General features: G+C 33.0%; 2 protein-coding genes across 10 annotated transcripts in view; one reads left to right on the top strand and one right to left on the bottom strand.

Moving 5' to 3' along the window:
* LOC115887898 (CLIP-associating protein 1-B) overlaps nt 1–9,125 on the top strand; it is a 96,543-nt gene extending 87,418 nt beyond the window's left edge. For 4 of the 8 annotated variants that reach the window (XM_030907425.1, XM_030907423.1, XM_030907426.1 and 1 more), the window contains 6 exons: nt 2,410–2,620; nt 4,047–4,259; nt 5,075–5,228; nt 5,377–5,554; nt 5,615–5,818; nt 8,514–9,125. In XM_030907425.1, the coding sequence (XP_030763285.1) occupies nt 2,410–2,620; nt 4,047–4,259; nt 5,075–5,228; nt 5,377–5,554; nt 5,615–5,818; nt 8,514–8,729 (1,176 nt within the window). In that variant the 3' untranslated portion in view covers nt 8,730–9,125. The remainder of the gene's footprint in view (nt 1–2,409; nt 2,621–4,046; nt 4,260–5,074; nt 5,229–5,376; nt 5,555–5,614; nt 5,819–8,513) is intronic. The other 4 variants (XM_030907424.1, XM_030907422.1, XM_030907427.1 and 1 more) reach the window with 3 other exon arrangements.
* A 9,079-nt stretch (nt 9,126–18,204) lies between these two features.
* Nucleotides 18,205–20,231, bottom strand: LOC115888080 (serine--tRNA ligase, cytoplasmic). Of its 2 annotated transcripts, XM_030907656.1 has the most exons (6): nt 20,164–20,231; nt 19,744–20,081; nt 19,442–19,691; nt 19,202–19,380; nt 18,674–19,149; nt 18,349–18,613 (listed from the first exon to the last, which is right to left on the bottom strand). In XM_030907656.1, the coding sequence occupies exons 2-6, from the start codon at nt 20,062–20,064 to the stop codon at nt 18,349–18,351; spliced, it is 1,491 nt and encodes a 496-aa protein (XP_030763516.1). In that variant the 5' UTR covers nt 20,065–20,081; nt 20,164–20,231. The 2 variants fall into 2 exon arrangements, with proteins under 2 accessions (XP_030763515.1, XP_030763516.1); XM_030907655.1 differs by having other exon boundaries at nt 18,205–18,613; nt 19,744–20,191.
* Between the last annotated feature and the right edge of the window lie 14 nt (nt 20,232–20,245).

The raw sequence follows: 20,245 nt of genomic DNA, 5'->3' as shown, positions 1-20,245 counted from the left end.
ACCCAAAAAAATCATCTTGTCAAACGATCTTTTGGTATAAGTAATCGTTTTATTTTAAAATCGAAGATCGATTTTATTTATACAGTTTTACATATTTAGTTGTTAAAATAAGAAACACTAGTTTTGCTTGAATATTTGTTTACAGTGCGTCTTTAGTAAAACGCCATCTATATCCAATGAAATTATTGAAAAATTAAGTGTAAGTGCTCGCTACCGTATGCGCCGATGTTTGTTTATGACTTGTGTCAGGTGTCAGATTTTGGCGGTGATTCCCATATTTTTATATTTTGGTCTTTTTATTTTATATCGCATATCTATGATTTTAGCCTCTTTTCAGAGGAGAGAGGATTTATAACTAATAATTTTTTTATTGGAGAATTATAACCCCAGTTTGTTCTACTATATGGAATCGAAAAACAATCCTGAGCCCTAAACCGTCTAACAGGTGCACAAAGTTTAATTTTTGAAAGTAATTCTGGAACATCTAAAATGTTTAAGGTTGTCGCCCACTAGACCGCGGCGCGGCGCGGCGCTGGGAAGAGAATTTTTTCCGGCTGCGAAGGGACTGCGCCCACTAAAGCGCGCTTTTGAAACGCGGAAACGCTATTTAGTTATAGTCGAAGTGTTTTTTACTTACTGTAGTTTAGTTTTTAGAGCAATGAGTTCAAGTACGGACGAAAGCGTATTTTTGTGCTCTTCTAACAGAGGAAGAGGAAGAGGGGGTGAAGAAGAAAAGGAAAAATTTGGACTCATACGATTAACAAAAAAAGAAAGAAGTTTGGAGAATTTTACCATCTTTTTCCAGATTTAATAAAAGACAAGAGCATTTTTTTCAGTATTACCCTTGTATTACAAAATATAAAGGAAACATTTTACGCACTCCTCAATTGAGGGTTTTAGAAGCAAAACACCGGGTATCTCTACTCATCATACTTTTGATAATTCTTATTTATTCTGATGTGTATATTAGTTATGTGGTGAAAAAACCCTGATCTTTTTTATATATTTAGGTAATTAGAATTTAAAAATTGGAGATTGTCACTTTTGTTAAAAAGTGGAGATTGTCGGTTTTGCCTCTACACCCCTCAATTATATTAAATCTTTGATAGAAAGGCATTTCGTCCATCTGTCTCTAGTGAGGGAAGACTAAAAAAAATATCATATTCCTTTATGAAAATCGATTTTAATAATTACCTAATTTACCTTTAAAAATACAATTCTACCATTGATACGTATCACTAGTTCGTAGTCAAAAAGCCAACTGAAAAGACTCGAATGCAAAATTATTTCCGTTGTGAGTACGCACACTGCTACGCGCCGAAACGCGGGAGACGGAAAAACGTTGCTAGAGAAGTCTTCCGACTTCTTGACGGAAATCCCGCGGCGCGCTTCTGCGCTGCGCGCTCTAATGTGCGTTGGTCCATTTAAATACATGGCAAGCAGACAAAAGAAATTTCCACATGGCGCCGCGCCGCGTCGCGCCGCGGTCTAGTGGGCGACAACCTTTAGAAGTTTAAACAATACCACAAGATTTTAACATTATTCTACGTTGCTGCAGAGGCACAATTCTAAAATTTAATTGAATCTCTATAAAATAATGATTTAGTACTAGGGATGTTATATTTAAGAGACAGAAATTTTAAGAACTTTTTTGTACCCTCTCAATTCGTTCGACATGCACATTATATCCTGGCGACCACGCGGGAACAGCAAATTGCCATTACTTGTAGACTAACATGAATCCTAACATCTTAAACGCAGACTTGATCATTTGATCAATATGAGGATTAAAAGACCACTTGCAGTCTATTACAACCCCCCAATACGAGTATATTATAAGAATATTATATTGCTAGTACCGCATTTACACAATGAGTGGAAAGTGAAGTCAAAGAAAAGAAATAGGAATATCAATCTGCATAACCCAATAAAACGATCTGATTCGTCTACTTCATCGCTGAACGCTGTCACCTGCCCGCGCACTATTTTAAATTCTAAATATTAATAACGTAGAATATATTATGTTTTTATTGGTAATGGCATTATTTCAACCTGATATTTTAGATATATAGTTTTTGTATGTCAGAGATTAAATTTAAATTTATAAGTAATGGCGCGAATAGTCAGACGCCTGATTTACGTGTTAGATAGAAAACTAGTTCTCTTGGTTAGTATGAAATAAATCAACTAATCGAGAAGCACTTCTCAGGCTTGTGCAGTTCAAAGCTGTTGAACGAAAAGGACCCACTTATGTGGATTTTGTATAGCTCCATCTCAAAAATTTGGCTTCAATTTCTCTTCCTGACTAGCGATATAGTGTATATGACAATCCCCAAGTCCCTGACCTCAAGAACAACGTTAATATTTTTATCATTTAGATCTTAGATATTTTTATTTCATCGGCTTTAGGAACAACAAGATATCGCTTCCAACATTGTACATAACCACATGAGGAAAACGTCGACCAGCAGCGAGCCTAGCAGCCCCATGATCTCCGGCAGTCCGAAACCTCTATCGCCCGGAACGCCGCCTTTCGGCGACCAAGAGGAGGTGTACAAAAGTTTGAGGAGGACCACGGCCGAAATTCAAAACTACAGTTTTGAAACTCTAGGTAGGTCAAGTAAGTAGCCAGTTAAAAGATTTGTCAGGAATTTTGCACAAGATAGATTTTTCTGTAAATTCCTCAATAATTAATTGATAATTTATGATTTGGCAGCTATAAATATTGTTCAAAGCTTCGAAAATGCTGAGAAGGGTCTTCAACATTTTCCTCGTATAATAAGAATAATGACATCCATAGAAAAATAGGTTGACGTAATATTGACATTTTTCATCGTTTTAAGCTTGATTTTCATACATCCGTTGTCTAACGATACGATGATATGATATTAATTTTATTGGTTGAATTTAAAGACTTCGGTTGGTTAGAAAATAACGCAGTTTTTAAGTATATTGCATTTTCATGCCTCTGTTCACCGGATATACAATTTGCTTGTGGTTGGTGTCATTTTATATTTTCATTTCCATAACGATCTCGCTGTTTTACTTATACTCTAAGAGCTAGCAACGTTTTTGAGAAAATTTTAAGAAAGCTGGTTCTTTAATATATATTTTGCTATGCTCTCCTCAGAGTGTGGACCGTCTGGCTGCCGGTAGACTTTGTGTTCGCTACTGCGCATTATATCTGTATTCAACATCTGTTCACTACTGCGCATCACAAATACGCTCTGTGTTTCAGGAACTAAGGAGGCTACGACAAACATATGTATGTGTAGCATATTTAGTTTCATAAAAAGGTAGCAAAGTAATGCGAAAATCGCATCATTGTTCTTCTTCTCATCCGTTAACTCTCGAAAGAGTATGGTGGCATCATGTCTCAATTGCTCGGATCGTTGTTCTCCATCCCTCTCCATCTTGAGCGGCTATAGAAGCCTCTTGCAGGCCGTGACCAATAATTGATTTGGTTTGGTCCACCCAGCGCGTCGGAGATCTTCCTCTTGGTCGTTTGCCATTAATTAACTCCCTTCGATTATGATTTTTTCCAGTCCATCTGTTCTTCTCGAAATGTGCCCGAAGTACCTAAGGTATGACTGGTTTATTTTGGTTGAAAGTCTTGTGTTAACTTTCAACTGCCTTAGAATTAATACGTTGGTCCGATGTTCTGTGTATGAAATTTGCAGCGTTCTTCTGTAGGCCTACATTTCGAAAGCATATTTTTCGCCTGTTTGTAGTTTTCAGAGCCCAGGTCTCTGATGCATAAGATAGGAAAGATCAATATGTTTACTAATTTTAATTTGTTGCGCTGGGATATTGCAGAATCTTTCCATATTCGTGTTAGTTTTATAGTTAGTTATATAGTGAATTTCTTCACCTTTCTAGAGATTTGTTGCCTACTCATTGTTTTGTGGCCATTCTGGTGCTTTTTCGGCGCTGCAGATGAATTCAGGGCTTATAAATTGCATATCATAATACATTTATTAAGTTTCTTTTTCACTATGCACAGTCGATTGCAAATGTTAAGGATATAATATTATGATATATTTTAGGGCCTAAATTAGATAGGGATAGGGACACGACATCTCAGGATTCGGGAATATCCCAAATGTCTGTAGGGAACGATATTAAAAATGATATATGTATTATAGAAGAAAAGATGGAAGAGTTAAGGCCGTTTAACGTTAGATCGGGACCCAGATCTCTACCTTACACCAGCGTCAATGGCATTACGGAGACCGATTCTAATGGATGCAGGAGCTTAGGTATGTATAGAAGATTAATTGTATATAAATCTATCAACTTAAGTTCATAAACTCAGTGTTTTGTAAACTTTAGTATTTGGCTTATTATACAGGGTTAATTGAAGGGATGTTTTACCAAACCAAACTTTAAAACACCCTGTGCAATAATTTCGTGAGTGGTTTTTCCTAAAACATTATTTTTCTGTCAGAACCATGTCTCCTGAGCATTTTGTTTTTTGACTCATTTCAACACATGCCTTGGTTAATTTTTAAGAGCGAAATGAACTTGCCATTTTATTTTTTTTGTTATTTATCACGGCCTACTAATAAGAAAATGATATATTTTAAATATTGCAGTAAATACTGAAAATAAATATAGAGTGATATACATTTTTGAGAAGCTCATAGTAAGACAGATCATATTATTTATAAATATACAGGGTGTTCCATTTGAAAAAACCTAACTTTAGTTCATACTTTCAAAAATATTTCTTTCGTAGAAAACGAGTCTACGCCACTGTATTCTACGTAAAAAGTTCTACAATAAACAGTTTTCACCTTCTCGATACCTTTAACAATAACAGAGATACAGGGGGTGTCCCAAATTGCAAAATTTTCAAAAAGACCCTGTAGCTCAGAAACGAAGAAGGCTATGAAAATTTTGTTTGCAGCATCTTCCGTTTGATAAAAAAGTGGGACAGGTTTGTGCAAACCGCATCCTCCTATCTTTACTAATAACGGAGATACCGTATGATTTCAACCAAAATGGGACACCCTGTACTTGAGTCACATATTGTTCTACTCGCTTAATCACAATACCATCTTAAATATTTTAGGGGATATAAAAGACTCGGATGCGGTAATAAAAGAAGTGATAGAGAGATGCTGTATAGACCACATCACACCCATAGCGGAAAAAAGAAGACTGTTAAATCAAGTTTTGGATCTTATTAGGCAAGGCCACGTTCAAAGTGTGTTAGTTAATTTTAAGTAAGTAAAAAAAAATCAAAATCTCAAAAATTATCTATATGTATTTTCTTTTCTTATTTTACACAAATATCGTGTTCAATAATTCTGTATTTAATACTCTTAGTATCTCTTTAAATTGAATTTTATGTTAAAATATTGAAATTTTTAGAAAATTATTAAGAATATTTATCGACCACCTGGAAAGCAAAGATCCCCAGAACCAAGTGATCGTCTTAAAAATTTTAGCAGCCATTTTCCAGAACTCTACCATGAAAGACACGTGGCAGAACTTCGTCGAACTTATCACGTTAAAAGTACTGAAGGCTCACAGTAGCGAAAGGCGTGAGGTACGAACACGATGGTAGTTCAAACGTACCGACTGTGATTTGACGTTTTTCGCTTTTTAGGTGGTGAAAGAGGCAGAAACTACTGCAGCAGCGATGGCCGTTTGTCCTTTTGATACCGTGGTCTACACTTTGGCACCCCTGATTCGAACTAGTCCGTATCCCGAAGATTTGGGCGCCATTAAAATGCTGACGAAGTTGATCGAAGCCAATCCGCAACAGATTACCGACGACCACTTACTGCAAGTGATGCCTGGTATTCTTAAGGTAAGAGTTATTGTTTATGTGTCCTTAGAATCTGCGGATTTAGCTTTAAAGATTCAGTGACCAATACCTCCTCAAAACCAAAAGCCACCGCGCTTCCAAATGACGTCAGTATAGTGTAGTAATTTTAAAAAACGTATATTTGAAGTGAAACTTCTTACTCCTTCCTATCACTCTATCAGAGTATGGTGCCATTCTGATATCGCATTTATTGTGTGTCTCCATGTTGTTCTGTCTTGCGCAGCAGTACTGGCCTCGTGCATGCAGATGACCTATCATGCAGATGACCTATTATCGTCTTCGTTTGGTCCACCCAACGGTTTGGGGATCTCCCTCTAGGACGTTTCCCGTTCACTTTTCCCTCCACAATTAGTTTTTCTAGCCCACTCTTTGAATAAGAAGACTAAGAAGGAGCATAATGGGGATCCTTGACAGTTCTGTTTGACGATTCATTTGACACATTTGAATTTGATTTGAAATTTTGTGGATTTGTCAGGGCGGATTTACCCAATTCCTTAATTGCTATTCCTTAATTCTTATTTCTTATTCGCTAAATTATAAAAAGATAAAATACGTGTTATGCAGTTAGTTTGGTTATACAATGTCTTAATCCTTATTTCTTAACCACGGTTCGTAATTCTTTATTTTGAAAGTTCCCAACTTTTAACTTTTTAGCGAATACGAATTAGCGATTAAGGAAAACGTGTAGATGCGCATGCGTGAAATTTTGAAATGTTAATTTTTTGTGTATTTTGTGAACTGTTGTTCGTCCCATTCCAAGGAAGGCATGTCTTGTATTAGAATTCCAAAATTGCCTTCCATGTCCTTTCTTCTATTCATGGGGCGAACCCCAAATCGCCTACAACCTCGGTGGCGATTCACGAGAGTAGCAACACAAGCCATGGTTATAAACAAACCCGAAAGTGCTGCAATTTTTTGTATGGACCTCATTGCACACAATAACACAGCGAAATAAAAACGATTTGATTTGATCTACTAGTGTCAGTTTTAAGAAATTAAGAAATAAGGATTAAGCCATTGGATAACTGTCTCTAAAAAAATAAGGGATAAAGAATTGTGTATTAAGAATTACAAATTAGAGACTAAGAAATAAGAATTAAGGAATAGCAATTAAGAAATTGGGTAAATCCGCCCTCAGTCTTTACGGAGCGGATTTTATGTTATTTATTCTACTACTGATAGTTGTATAAAGGTAGTAAATCTAGATGGAAATTGTGGCAAACTTAAATTAACAGAGACACTATCGCGATTTATCGAAAAAGACTCTAAAATAGTTGGTTGTGTAGCGTGCGGTAGATCTCGGCAAAAATCGAGTGAAATAATGGAACAACTTTTCGCTAGTAAGTGACTATATCATATACATACGTGTAGTAAACCGATCATTTATGAAATTCACTTAAATTAACTAATTATATATTTTTTCTTGCATTTTTGCTTTTATTTACTACTTGTCAAAGATTAGATGTCAAAGAATTTAGATACGTCAATTTGACTTACCTGCTTCAGTAGCGTATCGGATGTTTGTGTTAATAAATAATTATTAAAACTTATCTATTTTTATTATAATAATATGTTTTTATAACAATTTTAATAACTACCAACATTTATTCACAACGTAAAATAAATAAAATATTATTGAGTCTACCCCACGTCTACCCTACATCATAGTTTTACATTTTTTATATAAAATTAGAACGGCACTGATAGCGGAATTTAAGTCGGCCATATTTGAGTCCCATCGCGGCGGACCTAAGATTTTTGATATGCTCCTTCCTTAGTCTTCTTATTCAAAGAGCCCACTGGTATTCCTGGATATGTGGCCAAAGTATCTTAAATATGCTTGATTTATTGATATCGACAGTCTAGATTCGATATTCAGTTGTTCGAGAATTGAAATGTTTGTACGGTGAGCTGTGTACGGTATTCGCAGCATCCGTCTATAACACCACATTTCAAAAGCATCGATTTTACGTCTCATTGCCAACTCCAGTGTCCAGGTCTCTGAGTCATAAGGGGCAATGGGGAAAATTAGGGCTCTTAGTAGTCTGAGTTTGTTGCTAATTGAAATGGCTGAATATTTTATTGAGTTTGGTCATGGAATTACGTGCTATACACAGTTTTCCCTTGATTTCTGCATCACATCCTCCTTTGTTTGATATCAGGGAGCCGAGGTATACCGGGTGCGTCTCAAAAGTGGCTCACCCTATAGCTTTTTAATTTTTTTAGTTAGTAAACACTTCATACCGGGTGTTGCATCGTCGGACGGGACATAGGAAATTCCATGTAAATTTTAATGGGTTCAATTGGCCTACGGCGATAACTCGTAAACGAGCTAATCAAAAATATCTAAAGTTATTCTTTTAAATGTGGGTTTTAGTGCTCTTCAATAAACCTAAATAGAATTATTCTCTAAAATAATTAGGGAAGCCAATAATTGACCCCATTAAAATTTACATGGGATTTCCTATGTCCCGCTCGACGATGCAACACCCGGTATATACGTACTTCATATATGCGTACATAGTGCACACACAATTTTTTTGATCGATAATTTGTTTTGGCGTCTGTACCAAATTATTAATCCTAAAATCCTTATAAAAACACAGTATTACCAACAATTTTAATGATTGTTAATCGCTCCGTATATGTTCTGAGGTGTGTTTTGTCTCACTTTTAGGGAACGGATCACAATGAGAGCCCGGTAAGGAAAAGCTCGATCTTTTGTATGGTAGCTTTGTACAAAGCTGTAGGAGAGGAACGGTTCGCGATATACATCAACCTGCTTACAGGAAGCAAAGTGAAACTATTAAGGTTGTACATTAGTCGATCGGAACAAAACAATTCCATGCCTACCAGTCCGAAGAATTCGAGCACCTCAACGCCGAAAACCTAGATCGCACCTTTCCGCAACTCATATCAATTAAATTCTTCGATTTTTTTGTTTATATACCGACGAAGCAGTTTTTATTTCTTTGCGAAAAGAAATATTCAGGTTTGTTTTTATTTATACACAAAAATGTGAAGCTTTATATTAGAATGTGAAGGAGAAGGTCTGAGAAGACATTTACTTGACCATTTACTTACTAATTATGTGATTTACTATATTTTTCATCATGTTTACTTTTTGTTAAGTCGTACTATTATTAACTATTTAATAAGGAAACTAATTTGTGGCTGTTTTTCGCTATACAGGATTATTCACCGAATATTGTAGCTAAACGATTAGATTTTTACAAATTGTAAGTTTTGGGTTCGTTGAAGGTCTATTAGAGCTACAATTTAAAAATATTTTTACAATAATAATAAATCCCAAATAAATAAAAAAATATCAAAGCTTTTAAATGGAACACCCTGTATATTATTACATTTTTAGTTTCTACGATTAAAATAAAGGTAAATTTGATTAAGGTTTATCACACTTAAACCTTACCGTTTTTGAAATATTCTCAATTTTGTGAAATCGCACTAAAAATTTTAAGGCTTCGCATTTCTCCAAGAGTGTCAAAGTTTTTCATACTAAATATTTACTGAAGTTTATTTATTGATCAGTTATTGTGTTGCAATTATAAAAATAATACTACCTCATACAGAGTGTCTAAAAAATTATTTTAAATAATTTCTAGCTTTAAACGGCAATAACTTGTTTAATTTAAATGGAACACCCTGTATATTTTAGGAGAATCAGATGCACAATTTAATTGTCTATCAAATTGTATTATACCATTTTTTACCTATTTTTTCAAGTTTTCGTAGAAAATGCATTTTCTTATAATTTAGACCCCATTTATCAATATACCCATGGAATATTGAAATTTTTAGTGAAGTAACAAATGTACAAAATGTACAGGTGCTAAAAACGATAATATTACTATTTCATTTGTATACAAAAAGAAAACTATTTAAATCTTTATAAAAGAGTATACCATTAATTAAGTATACCAAAATTATTTCCTCCCAAATATTAATTAATTACATACTTAATTTTGTTAGTTAATAAATTATTCTAAATAAATGTGGATTTGAATCAGAAATTAATATAATAATAAGTTATGAAAATGAATTATAAACAAGCATTCGTCAAAAAATGGAATAAAATTTTTAAGGTGTTACATTTTACCACTCTGTCTAATACACATACAAAGTTCAGTTTTTTAGTATTTGGAGCAATCATTATTAATCAACGTAAACAGTCAATTAATGTAGTTTGAATACAGGAATCATATTAATTGGTCCTCTTTAACAAATATTTAAACATTTTTTTTTATTTTTTAATGAAATAAACGAACAATATTAGTATCCGTACTCTTTAAAAATGATCTAAAATGTCAATATTCCATGGGTATATTGTTAAAGTAGGTCTAAGAAATAAGAAAATGCATTTTCTACGAAAACTTGACGAGATAGGTAAAAAATGGTATAATACAATTTGATAAATAATTAAATTGTGCATCTGATTCTCATAAAATATACAGGGCGTTCCGTTTAAATTAAACAAGTTATTGCCGTTTAAAGCCATAAATTATTTAAAATAAATTTTAGACACTCTGTATAAGGTAGCATTATTTTTATAATTGCAACACAAGAATTGTTCAATAAATAAACTTCAGTAAATATTTAGTAAAGTCTGTCCAACGACAAAATCCTTGACAGTGATAGATGTCTCTGTCATAATAATTTCAAAGTAGTTTATTTTTTTTTTACAAAGAAATAAGTTGGTATAATTGGAACAAATAGCAGATATATTTAAAATTTGAGAGACAAGTCATTACTTCAAAATGTGCAAAAAAACTGTATAAAACGGAAAAAATCTAATTGAGTTGTTTTATTAAAAAAAGACAGTACCTTTTGACATGATCTTTCTGCAGTACTAAAATGTATTATTTACCTATCGTGTTATATTATTTTACTGATACTCCAGTTTTTGGTACCATATATGAGATGTTATACAAACATTATTTGTGGCTAATACAACTCTCTGGCAAATTGTTTCTCTGACGATCTCTGGGCAGCGAATATTAACTGTAAACTATGGTCTGGATCAACACTTAATTTTCCCTCGAGTTTTCATCCACGTAATTTGAAAAAAACACGAAACGCACGTAATAACAGTCCAAAATTCAAAGTATTTACTATTTCTATTTGTCATAATTTGACACAAAATTATAACCTATAATTTGGCAAGAGTTTGACAACTCTAAAAATCTTAAGTCGAGTTCATACGCATTGGCATCCGTTTGTCGTTCGTCGTTCCGTCAAACCAATAATATTGAAATACCATCTGTCATTTTTGAAATAAACCAATAAAACTGGCTAAAAACAACAACAGACGACGCCGTGACGGATTTATAAACAAATCCATCCATAGTTAACTTAAAAAATATTAGAAACATTTTTTTTAGTGAAATAAATGGATTGGTATGGACGTCATCTGCTTTTTTTCTGTCATCGTCTGTCGAAATCTTACCTGAGAAAAAAAACAGAGTATATTAAAAACTTTGATACCCTTGGAGAATGAAGCCTTAAAATTTTTAGTGCAATTTCGCAAAATTGAAAATTTTTCAAAAACGGTATGGTTTAAGTGTGATAAACCTTAATCAAATTTACCTTTATTTTAATTGTAGAAACTAAAAATGTAATAATATACAGGGTGTTCCGTTTAAAAAAATGCTTCGACGAACCCAAAACTAACAATTTGCAAAAATCTAATGGTTTAACGACAATACTCCGTGTCGTATGTGGTGAACAACCCTGTATTTTATTCGTATTGTCTATTTCTTCCCATTTTTTTTTGTTATCTTAAATATAGCTGTATATATTTGAAAATAATGTATCAAACAACACAATGGATGTATTCTGATATAATTTTTTGAATGCGAAGAGGAACAAAAAATAAATTATTTAGGCGATAACGCCTCGAAAAATAATTCTATTGTAATAATTTATTGTGAGTATATGGAACATTTGGTGTGAAAATATGTCAGTCTCAATATTTCTGTTGTAGCGTTTATTATTATATAGATCTGATTTTTTGATACATTTTTACAACTTAATTATTTAATTTGTTCTTTTAGATATTAAGGGGTATTGTTCTAATACGCAATTTGCTTAACTTATGCAGGGCAGAAGCGTATAATAGTAAAAAACTCAGAGTAACAAATAATATTGACATTATTCACAGTTCTCGAACATAATTTTCAGTATTCTATAACTCTGCTACATCACAGTTTTCATAATTCTATAAAATAGTGTGTTTAAATGAAGATTAAATAATTTAAAGGTTGTGAATACAGTGTTTAATGTGAATTTGTGAAATCATTCAATGTATATTACCAGACTGTTATTTTAAAAATTTTGCTACATTAAAATCATTTGTGTGTTGAGGCGAACTCTGACCACTCGTGTACTTGACAAACATTTGTTATTGGGATATATCTTTGAATAAAAAAATATAGGTAGGAGTATATATATGCTATCCCTGTATTCATGCATGGGGGCGGAAAAAGGACTCTAGGGTGGGGATCCTTGACAGTTCTGTTTGACGATTCATTTGACATATTTGAATTTGATTTGAAATTTTGTGGATTTGTCAGTCTTTACTGAGCTTATTTTATGTTATTTATTATTTATTCTACTACTGATAGTTGTATATAAATGTAGTAAATCTAGATGGAATTGTGGCAGAACTTAAATTAATAGTGACAGTACTGCGATTTATCGAAAAAGACTGTAAAATAGTTGGTTGTGTAGCGTGCGGTAGATCTCGGTCAAAAATCGAGTGAAATAATGTAATAACTTTTCGCTAGTAAGTGACTATATAATATACATGCGTGTAGTAAACCGATCATTTATGAAATTCACTTAAATTAACTAATTATATATTTTTTCTTGCATTTTTGTTTTTATTTACTACTTGTCAAACATTAGATGTCAAAAAATTTAGATACGTCAATTTGACTTACCTGCTTCAGTAACGTATGGGATGTTTGTGCTAATAAATAATTATTTTAACTTATCTATTTTTATTAAAATTATATATTTTTGTAACAATTTTAATAACGACCAACATTTATTCACAACGTAAAATAAAACAACAAATTATTGAGTCTACCCCACGTCTACCCTACATCATAGTTTTACACTTTTAAATCAAATTAGAACGGCACTGATAAACCGGAATTTAAGTCGGCCATATTTGAGTCCTATCGTGGTGTCGTGGTGGATCTAAGATTTTTGATATGCTCCTTCCTTAATCTTTTTATTGAAAGGGATATCCCTGACATACTGTGTGCGTAGTTTACTTGTGGAATTATTTGTCACTGGTCGCGCCGTGTGGGCGCCAAGCTTGTTGATTATAGGTGAATAAAATGTTATGTACAAAGATGGTATACTTGCCTAGTACGCAAATATTCATGTACTTGCCAAGTACACCAGTCGTCAGAGTCCGGCTTTAGTGTACTACGTAAGTTGCCTTTTAAGCTTATACGAAAAGTGCAACAGAAACGAACAAGTTTGAAACACAGTGTTTTATTGCTTTTCGAAATATTCACCCTTAAGGTCTATATGGTGTTGAAAGTCTCTAACAGCTTCCAGAGGTGATGAAAATCGCTGTCCGCGCATCTTTTGTTTGCCAGTGGGCATAGATAAGATACTACAATATAAAATAGATAGGAAACTCAATAAATTTTGTCCGGACCGAGCGGTAGCGCCATCTCGTGGGTCTAGTAACGAAATAAAACAAATTTAAAATGAATGGTTTCTATTTTTTTCGGATTTTTTCATTTAATCAAACCAAACAAAAACACAAAAAAATATAAGAAACCATCTTTATTGAACTGAATATAATAGCAAAAACAATAAAAAACCTTATAATCATAAAAACTATCTAGATCTATAACAATTAGAGCAACCAATTTTACAATTAATTAACAATCTCAAAGGAAGGGAAACTATCTTGGTTTATACTATGTAACACGTGTTAACACTTATTATTTGATCCTTCGGAAACATATGCATTTGGGTATATTTTTGGTAATTCTTACAGCCGGTAACACAACACTTAAAAACCATTGTCTGCAGTTAAAAAATATGAAAAAACACAAGAACAGAGCCGTATACAAATCAAAAAGAAATTTAAAACACGATCTACGGATAACGGGCAAAATAAAATATAAATTGACAACTGTTGACAGGTTAAATATTACATTTGACGGTAAAAACTTAAATTTTGTAGAATTTTATTGCTAATAGCGCCCCTTCGTGCGTCTAGTAATGGACTATCGGCTAGAACCTGTCACTTCCATAAGAGTTTCCTAGGCATGGACAGTGGGAAACAAGAAAAAGTCATTAGGCGATAAATCAGGTAAATACGGGCAATGAGACATTAATTCCATGTTTTTCTCCTTCAAATATTCGTTTGTTTGACGTGCTTTGTGGTAGCTGGCATTGTCGTTAAGAATGATGCGACGTTTTTTGTTCTTTTTCTTTATTTCATCGAAGGCCATTGGCAAACAAATTGTTGTACATGCATCATTCGGTATTAATAGATTCTCTAATGGAATGGTTGCGACGTGTCCAGTACAACTGAAGAAACAAGCAATTGTAAAAACTTAAAAGGCAACCCTAGTATACAGGGTGAGTCAGTATTCACAAAAGCTCCATATCAGGTAATCCTCTTTGAGATTCCACTGAGTAAAAAGTTATACAGCATTGCATTTAAAAAAAAACTGTAGCTTTATTGAAAAAAAAAATATAAAAATGCAAGATATGAAGTTTTTCAGTATACTGGACCACCCAGTATATTATTTTATTGTAGCTTTCTGTTAATTGAATTTTTTTTGGTAGTATTATGTGTATAATGATCGATCAGCTTTACGTCATCTTTGTTTATCCAAAATGGTCATTTATGGCGAGTCTGAAATCAGTTCATATTGTTTAGAATAATTTAGGTGCGTTCCGAAATTAGTAATTGACTGCGTTCCGATCTTTTTATCCGGCATTTATTAAATTTGTAATTTTAGGGGCATTACAAATTTGAGTAACAAACGGTTTTGAATTTTATTTGGCAGCACAATGCATTTTTTTAATTTTGATTCTGATCAATTTCTGTCAACACGTTCATAACCATAAAAATCCAAAGATATTTACTAGAAACAATATGCAGTGACAAGAAATGCCAAAATGACATCTAGGGATGGGATTTTTTCCGATATATATCGATAACTATCGATATATTGATATTGGGGTTATTGATATTTATCGATATATACAGGGTGTCCCACAAATAAATGCAAGTATTTTAAGGGGTGGTAAATCTCGATAAAAGAAACATTTTCTCTTTACCGTTTTTCAAATAAGTTCTTAATATCGGAGTTATTTTACTTTGAAAATTTCAAAAAAAAAAGATTTTTTACTAAAATTTTGAGAGCTACTAGATCTTTTCTGGATTTTCTTTCTTGTAAATTTAATCTAATATCTATGTTGCAATATATATTATCAAGAAATTATGTTTTTTAACTAAAAAAATTTACAAAAGATTTCGAATTTTCAAAAAAAAAATTCACGAAAAAAACCTCATAGGCGTGTTTCTGTGGTTGAACTGTACTACCAGTTAAAATACTTGCACTTATTTCTGGGACACCCTGTATAAGTTTATTACTATCGATATATGTTTGTGGGTAAATTGTTGTTTACCTAATTTTTTAATCCATTAATTAGAAGTTCTTTAAATGCACCCACTCTAGCAGTAATTCGATATAGTTATCGATATATCGATAATTATCGATAATTAAAATATATTATAGCCCATCCCTAGTGACGGCTATAATCTATTTCATCCCGTTTTCATGCGAAAGCAAGTGTAAGACAGTATATTATGACGTAACGCTGAACAATGGCTGTATATATATTAACATAAAATTGATGTCTCTGTTATTTATTAGTCCAAGATTATTATAAAATAAACTCTTCTATAATTAGCATTTATTTCAGCCCTCCTGTATAATTACAAGCAAATTTATTTACGTCTTACTGTTAACTAAATTAAATATTATACAGGGTGGTCCGAACTGTATTCCGGTATTCGACAGCATATTCTGCAGATAAAAATAAGTAAAAAAATTCGTATAAATGTATGTCCTAAAATGCTGAGTTTCGGAGATACAGGGTGTAGAAGTTTCATTTTTATTTCGATTTTTTCGAAATAATTTCTGAAGTAACGTCAATATTTGGATGAAAATTGGTGTCTGTTAGGTTAGGCTTTTTCACATGTGAAATTTGATTTTGATGTCAAAATGACTCCTAATTGTAGAGGGCGCCACCCCATTGTTTAACTGGTTTGAAGAGTAATAACTTTTCGTCCGTACCTATATAAAACGACTGAGTAAAAAAATATACACTTACGACGTTTTTTACGTAAAAAAGGTCTCTTTGTAAAAATCGCTACGAGTAATGGTTCTCGAGATATTTAGAATCTGAATTACCAATTCTTGTCATAATTGACATATATTAAACATGTTGACGAAATAGTTATTGAACTAAAATTACAAGTTTGAAATGTTTTTTGTGGGAAAAGTTCAACAGAAACTGTTTTATCATGATTTTTTTGAAGAAAAATTTATGATTAATTTAAAAAAGTTCACAAGTTCACCTGTCATCATTGACATACATTCAACATGTTGACTAGATAGTTATTAGACTGGAAAAACAAAAATTACGGGAATGTATATTTTTCACTCAGTAGTTTTATACCGGTACGGACGAAAAGTTATTCAAAACAGTTAAAACCATATATATACTATTAACTAAACTTATTAACTAAAGAATATCGACTCCAAACTGCATTCTGTGAAGCCAAGCCGGTGAAATGGGTATATAAGTCTTCTAAGGAATTTGCATAAGTCGCTCAGTTAGCTGTGCTCAAGCGTAGTGCGCAAGCCTGGATTTTGAATTATCGATCGGATATCCAGACCAATAAGAGCTAGACGCTAGCACCAGCTGTTCATTCGTACGGCTTTCGTTTGCGTTCCCGTTCGACAATTGGCTATTCCTGGCTAATCGTTATTCGGAATTTTGGAGTTGCGCTGTTGCGCCAGTATCTGTCTAACAGACGGACTTATGTGAAATATACATGGACCGATTATCTAGTTGTCTCTAACTCGGCTTCAATTCCAACACATTGCATGGATAGGCGATAATCCGTATATATTTGATACGGATATGGTTAAAACACATGTAGGTGGCGCCCCCTACAAATAGGAGTCATATTGACATCAAAATCAAATTTCTCTTGTCAACAAACTCCCAGACTCCAATTTTCATCCAAATATTGACGTTACTTCAGAAATTATTTGGAAAAAATCTAAATAAATGTGAAACTTCTACCCCCTGGAATCTCCGAAACTAAGCATTTTAGGAGATACATTTATACGAAGTTTTTTTATTCGTTTTTATCTGCAGGATATGCTGCCCAAGTTTCCGAAATACAGTTCGGACCACCCTGTATATTGTACATACAGTCTCTTATTTTCTAAGCAGTTGTAAGAATGTGTCCTTTTCAATGTTGTAACGTTTAAAACTGCTTGTTTGGTTAAGAAAGTTTAATGTGTGATTGTATGTGTTTTATATTATTACATTACATTGTTTTTTTTCTATTTGATAGTCTAAGCGAGTCATTGATTGTATAGACTGTTATTTATATTGTTTGTTTGAAAGAGTTAAGGCTGTTTTTCAGTGTAAACAAAAAATATATCTACAGAGACAGACACAAATGAAAACGTAATTCTCTTAGGTTACCTCGTCGATTAGAGAAGACAGTAGATTTTTTATAGGAAACTTGGAAAATAGCTTCAAAAAAGAACATATTTTGTATGCCAAATAATATACTATGTGCTATATTAAAATTTTTAAATACTAATAAGTTTGTATATATACTTAGCTGTTCATAATTTCGAGACTAGTGTTCCATTGACCTTTAAAAGTGCTTACGCTAATGTTATTTGCTGTTTTTAAATAATTATACATGTATTATTCATTCTAAAATAAAGCTGAAATTACGTTAAACATGTTTGTTTTTTTATTAAATCCTGCATAAAGTATTTTTATAATTTTTAGTACTGATATTGAAACTTGAAAGCGAAAATTTCGATTGCGACCTTTTCAGGTTTACTGTAGTCCTCTTCTGATCCCTAGGTTACATTCCCTAGCCCTATCCTTTTCAAAAAGTCGAGCATCTTGGAGACTGGACTCTCCAAATATAGCTCATTATCAATGGTTTATCATTGCCTAATACAATAAGAACCGCGCATTTGTCAAGCTGTCGCACAGACATAAAATATGTTCCGTTATTTTTAGTGATGGGAAAAAACGGTTAATTTAAATTAAAATCAATTTATTTATTATAGATTTTCGCTTACAAATTTGGAAATAAAATTATCAAAAATTATAAATTAAAAACAGCATTCTCATTTATTTTTCCTATTAATGCCTTTATGTCATATTAACGTCATTTTAATAGCTTATTCTTCTCCCTGTCCTTTCTTTTTTCCTTGTTTCTTAGACTTTGCCTCCTTTTCTACGTCGATTGGTGCGGGCTTGACGAACGGTATGAACTCGCTATATTCTTCAGGCAAGAACTGCTTCAAAGCTGCTGGAATTTTAATGCCAGTTTCTGTCTGATGCACCTCCAGTATAGCACAAATAACTCTCGTAGTTGCGCACATCGTTGCGTTAAGCATATGGACATAATCAGTAGTAGCATTCATCTTCTTTGTTTGACCATACCTATATTTTATTAAAAACCAATCAATCATTCTTGTATTAATCAATTTTTAGTTTTTATACCTGACTAATAGTCTTCTTGCTTGGTAATCCAGGCAGTTACTGCAGGAGACCAGCTCCCTAAAGGCTTCCGATCCAGGAAACCAGGCTTCCAAGTCAAATTTCTTAGCAGCAGCATTATTTAGAGCTCCAGAAACAATATTGACGATGCGATATGGAATTTCTAGGGCCTTGCAAAATTCTTCAGCGTTTGTAATCATCTCCTCCATGGTTTCCCAGGATTTGTTATCAAAGGGAGAAGTCAAACAGAATTGTTCGACCTTCTCAAACTGGTGAACTCTAAAAATGCCTCGAGTATCTCTACCATGAGAACCAACCTCTTGTCTAAAGCATGTTGATAATCCGGCGTATTTAATCGGTAATGCACTTTCTGGAATCCACTCGTCTCTATGGAATGCTGCAATCGGTTGTTCGGAGGTGGCAATTAAATATTTCTCCTCTACGCTCTTGTCTTCTGAATTTTCACCTTTTCCTATTACCTGGATAAATAATAAATTAAAAAACAAAAAATCTTAATCAACAGTCAATTACTTTGTACAATTCTTCATCAAACTGTGATAACTGGGCAACTTCTTGCATAATATCCTTTCTCATAAAAAAAGGAGTATACAAAGGCTTATAGCCCTTTTTCAATAATGTTCTGAGAGCTAGCTGTATAAGAGCTTGTTCTAAAAATACTGCTGGTCCCGTAAGATAATATCCTCGACCACCTAAGTAATAAATATTAATATAAAAAAACTATCCAACTAATCTACAAATCTTTATTAGTACCTGATACTGTTGTGCCTCTTTCACCATCCATTCCATCAATCATACAAATGAGATCTACATGAGAATACTTTTTTTTCAAAGTATAGTCTCCATATGTTCTCTCAACTACGTTATTATCTTCGTTATCATCCACTGGAACAGATTCATGAAGCAGATTTCCTATTTCTTTAAGAGCAAAATTACGGTCCTTTTCTGCTACTAAGAGATCATTGTCATTTTTGACAACGGATTCATCTATAAGTGTCCTGACCTAAAGTATTAAAATTTTGCACAACATGACAAAAACATTCTAAATAATGTACCTTCTTAATTTGATTAACAGTCAAGGGTTTTAATAGTTCTATAGTAAGATTCTCTAAGTTTGAAATCAGATCTTGTGGAAGTTCTTGACTTGCATCACCCTGCGGTTCCTTTTTCTTCATTTTCTCACCGATAGCTTTGCTGCAGACATTTTTCAGTTTATTCCAATTATCAGCTTTATGTCTTAATTGTCTCCACAAGGTATCCTTTTCAACTACAGTATCGACGAGACCTACATCTTTATATCTCTTCTTTTGGATTTCTTTAATTTTATTTGGATCACCGCCTTTGTCAGTACGGAACAAGTCTAAATCTAACACCATTTTGAATGTATAATAGACTAAAATCTTATTTTTAATTAATACGGGGTAATTTTTGTTAACATATGATAGAAACTAATAATTTACACGTTGATTACTCACGTTTTTTTAAAGATATTCGTTCACAAAATCTGACATCTCAAACTTAGGTTAGGAAAACTATGTGTTTTATTAGTTGCATAAT

This window comes from Sitophilus oryzae, unplaced genomic scaffold, assembly GCF_002938485.1.
Source record: "Sitophilus oryzae breed Bouriz unplaced genomic scaffold, Soryzae_2.0 scaffold_682_pilon_pilon, whole genome shotgun sequence".
NCBI classification, from domain to species: domain Eukaryota; kingdom Metazoa; phylum Arthropoda; class Insecta; order Coleoptera; family Curculionidae; genus Sitophilus; species Sitophilus oryzae.
The sequence above is the reverse complement of the archived record's forward strand: the minus strand, read 5'-3'. Positions and strand labels throughout refer to the sequence as shown.

Bases quoted from the DNA above. Each gene is read 5' to 3' on its own strand.
- LOC115888080 (XM_030907656.1), bottom strand. From the start codon at position 20,064: ATGGTGTTAGATTTAGACTTGTTCCGTACTGACAAAGGCGGTGATCCA. The intron at 19,692-19,743 runs GTACATTATTTA...TTAATACTTTAG, and splicing joins CTGTTAATCAAATTAAGAAG to GTCAGGACACTTATAGATGA. The intron at 19,150-19,201 runs GTAATTGACTGT...TTATTTATCCAG, and splicing joins TTGATGAAGAATTGTACAAA to GTAATAGGAAAAGGTGAAAA.